Genomic DNA, 4456 nt, shown 5'->3' on the forward strand with positions numbered 1-4456 from the left:
TATGAAACAAGTCCACTTTAAAGCACAGACTCTGGGAAAAGGTGAGTGACTACAGGGATGAGGGAAAGGTCTTGGATCTTTAATGCCTACGGAACTCACAGGTAGTCCCATGAAACTCAGAGGCAGCTCTGAATAAAGCAAGTAAATAATCAGTTACTTATCCCAACACAGAAGAAAGGTATCAAGCCACACTGTAGTCAGGCAGGGGTTAACAATTCTGCTTTTTCACTCTTGAGAACAGTTGCTGGTCCCCAGCCTCCCTCAAGCTAAATCCTACAGCCTCAGAAGTTCCCACACTCACCACTGTCCTTTCATCTTTGCCTGACACCCAGAGGCATCACCTGCAGCTCCAGATGAACTGGAATTTAATACTTTCACTTACAGTCAAAACCATCATCATCTTCTATCTGTTTCATAGGCTTTCTAAGAAAATTCTATCATTGGACACATCTCAGAATGAATAATCATGAGGTGTACACACTGAAATATCTATATCAATATCAAAAACTCAAAAGTGAGAATACTCTTTATGAAAAATTTCCCCATTGACAATTCTATTCTCTCTTCAAACTTTGTGTCTACAACATGATTGAGTAAGATGACAACTACCAGTATTACTTATAGATGATGGCACCAAATCTGAAGATTATTTGACTTCCCAAATCCACTACCGTTAGAAGGTAGCAAAGCTGGAACAACAACCACATTCTGAAGATTAAAGCACAGTAATCTTTGATATACATCTCCCCCAACAATAGGCAAAAAGAAGTCAGGTGAATCATGCATCAATTCACACCAAGATATTCCATAGCATGTGAGCTATACAATCCATACCAAAAACAAAAGAAATTAGCTCTGTGTTCTGTGGTTGGAACAACTAGAATTTGATTGCCTGAACCAGATGATACCTTAGAATTTCAATGAGTCACAGAGTCTTCTCAATTTTATTAAATCCCATTAGATTCCATAGCTTTTAAAAAATATTATTTTTAATTAAAGGCTTACTTACTACATGCACACCCATGTTTATAGCAGCACAATTCACAATAGCCAAACTATGGAACTAGCTTGGTATCTATCAGTGGATGAAAGGATAAAGAAAATATGATATATATACATAGTTCAGTTTTATTCTGCCATAAAAAAGCAAGTGAAACTGTGGCTTTTACAGGAAAATGGATGGAATTAGAGACCGTCATGTTAAGTGAAATAAGTCACACTCAGAAGTCTAATGATATGTTTTCTCTCATATGCAGAAGCTAGAGAGATACAGGAAAATATAGATGATATTGGAGTTCCTCAGAATCAAAGGGATATCAGTAGAGGTAAAAACCTACGGGTGCAAGTCAGTGAGGGCAGGTTAAAATGGTGCAGAATGATATTGGCCAAAATATATTATTATACTGTGTGCATGCATGAATATGTAACAACAAATCCCATCAATATACACAACTATAATGCACCAATAAAAAAGGCAATAAAAAAATAAAACCAAATCAAACAAAATTATCTTTTTTAATTTGCCTAAATAATTAATTTCTGTTTTCTTCTCCAAATAGTTTATCTATTGCTTTAACCAAATAGTACCTTCTAATAATTACCATAAAATATTTTTCCTGCTCATTTTTATATCTTTAATATATAATTTTGAATTTTTTAAAATTAAAATGCATCAGTAAGTAGTGTATTACAGTGCTAGATAACTGAGAGCTGTATTTCTTTTGGAGATAACATACATCTACATCAATCTGATGTCATTTTGTAGCTTTGCAAAAGTCTGTAGACCTTCCTCAGCTCAATTTTCTTTAACATATTGCACATAACTTAATCCCTGAAATTAACTATTACATTTTACTTGTATATGTTCTTTTTATTTTGTTCTCTATATTATTTTGCAATACAGTGTGTCCAACGTTGCTTAGAACCTTTTTTTCTACTCATCTTCTAGGCCTCACATACTGTGGGAAAATTTCATATCCACCCTCAATACCACCAGTCACGATGAGAAGCATGAAAAACACTCTGTAAGTTCTGACACTATGATAGCACTGTTGACTTACAGTGATTCCTTCTTTCAGTTTATTTGGGTAGTAGAATTACAAGGTCTATTCTGCACATATTGCTGTATCTTCTGTGTATTCTCCAATGACCTTGCATATAGTAAGTCTTGAATAATATGTATGTAGAGTTGTTATTGATACATCTTATTCTCTCATACCTAGGAATCCTTGAAAGATTATTAAATTATCATATTTGCTGTTACTGGGAGTCAGGACCAAAGAACATCTTATGAACAGGTAGCGTTCTCAGCGGACAACTTCTAAATAACTAGTTTTTGTTTCTTCCTTGAAAAGAATATTTTCCACTTTGCAATACTGGCCATGTGGTTCAACAACACTACCTCTCCATTCCTGCTCACAGGCTTCCCAGGCATGGAGAAGGCACATCACTTGATTTCTATCCCTTTATTGGTGGCCTACATCTCCATCCTCCTTGGCAATGGCATCCTCCTCTTTCTCATCAGGGATGACCATAACCTTCATGAGCCCATGTACTATTTCTTAGCTATGCTGGCAGCTACAGATCTTGGAGTGACATTGACCACAATGCCCACAGTGCTGGGTGTGCTGTGGTTAAACCACAGAGAGATTGGCCATGGGGCCTGCTTCTCTCAGGCATACTTTATCCACACTCTTTCTATTGTGGAGTCAGGGATCTTGCTTGCCATGGCTTATGACCGTTTCATTGCCATATGCAATCCCTTAAGATATGCTTTCATCCTTACTGACACCCAGGTAATAAAAATTGGGGTGGGAGTATTGGCCAGAGCTGGTCTATCAATTATGCCAATAATCATTCGCCTGCATTGGTTACCCTATTGTCGATCCCACATTCTCTCGCATGCATTTTGTCTACACCAGGACGTCATCAAGCTAGCCTGTGCTGACATCACCTTCAATCGTCTCTACCCAGTTGTGCTTGTATTTGCCATGGGCCTGTTAGACTTTCTCATCATCTTTTTCTCCTACATATTGATTCTCAAGACTGTAATTGGCATTGCTTCTAGAGATGAATGGGCCAAGGCCCTCAACACATGTGTCTCCCATATCTGTTGCATCCTGGTCTTCTATGTCTCTGTAGCTGGACTGACATTTATTCACAGGTTTGGGAAACATGTTCCTCATGTGGTCCATGTTACAATGAGCTATATCTGCTTTCTTTTTCCCCCTTTTATGAACCCTGTCATCTATAGCATTAAAACCAAACAAATTCAAATTGGTATATTTCGTCTATTCTCTCTACCTTGTCCTAAAGCAAGACTAATTGCTGTCTGAGTTTAATTCTTGGAAGATGCATAAGCTGACCATGTAGGCAGAAGCAACTAGGTAAAACCATTTCAATGCAAACCATGCAGTACCTCTGCTATTTATGTCATTCTTCTTGGCTATTTATTTTTTATTTTAATATGACAAAATACATGTATGGTAATAAGAGCATTTCTCAAATGTACACATCCAAGTTAACTGTCTTCCCCAGGAAATTCTCACATTCAGTGAGTGTATGGCACCTGTTACATACCTACACAAACGTGTGTGGTTCTCAAATCTGCAATATAGGTCACAAATATGAGTCAAAGTCCATCATTGTCCATGTGGTCTGCAGGTATTATCACTTATACACCTAGAAATAAGGTTTTTTCTTCTTTAAACCTCATACATGCATCCAGCTCTCTTTTCATATGATATTGGCTATTATTTCTCGAAAATAGCACCAAATGAAGAAATGAGTCTTACCCTGTCCTCAGTTTTTAGTGGTCACTCTAGGAAAATATATCTGTAAATAGTATGTCCAGCTAAAGTTTTGATAAATAATTTTCAAATAATAATGCTATAAAACACATTTTCACAACAGAGATAAAATCCCAAACCTGGAAAACCATCATCTTGATGAGTTTGTCCCAGATACCACTGAATAGAGGTAAACTCACATAGTGAAGTGGTAGTAGTAGTAGTCTAGATTGGATCTAGTAGTAGTCTAGATTGGAAATCCATCATAGGTAAGACTCTGGGCGTGTTCTTGTTATAATTAAAGTAAGAGAGTTGAAGAACAACTGGTCACATGTGTGGAGTGGCGAGAAAGGGAGAAGATGAAGGTGATGTTTGTGACTAGAGGAGAAAAGGGTCTTTTCTGGCCCTGAATATCTTTCAACTTTGATTCTGTCCACTGTCTATGCATGGAGGGATGATGTTTGTGGTTTTATGACTGCCTAAAGATCCATTACTCATGACTCAAATGACAAGATTTAAATAGAAACAAAAGCAATGCTTTTATGAACAGAATAGTATTACACCAGGGACCACACAGTGACCACTCAATTCCCTTCATACAGAGTTTCCCTGTGTATTATTTCCCTGACTATTATGCCACAGGTACTTTTGGCCATAAAAAAAAAATA

At 37.1% G+C, this 4456-nt stretch overlaps 1 protein-coding gene across 1 annotated transcript; it reads left to right on the forward strand.

Moving 5' to 3' along the window:
* Positions 1–2381: 2381 nt before the first annotated feature.
* LOC308641739 (olfactory receptor 51B6-like) lies at positions 2382–3335 on the forward strand (the record flags this gene model as incomplete). The annotated part of the gene is made up of 1 exon (XM_081280350.1): positions 2382–3335. The coding sequence occupies one exon, from the start codon at positions 2382–2384 to the stop codon at positions 3333–3335; it is 954 nt and encodes a 317-aa protein (XP_081136476.1).
* Between the last annotated feature and the right edge of the window lie 1121 nt (positions 3336–4456).

Source organism: Spermophilus citellus (genome assembly GCF_964194105.1).
Source record: "Spermophilus citellus genome assembly, chromosome: 2".
Lineage (NCBI taxonomy): Eukaryota > Metazoa > Chordata > Mammalia > Rodentia > Sciuridae > Spermophilus > Spermophilus citellus.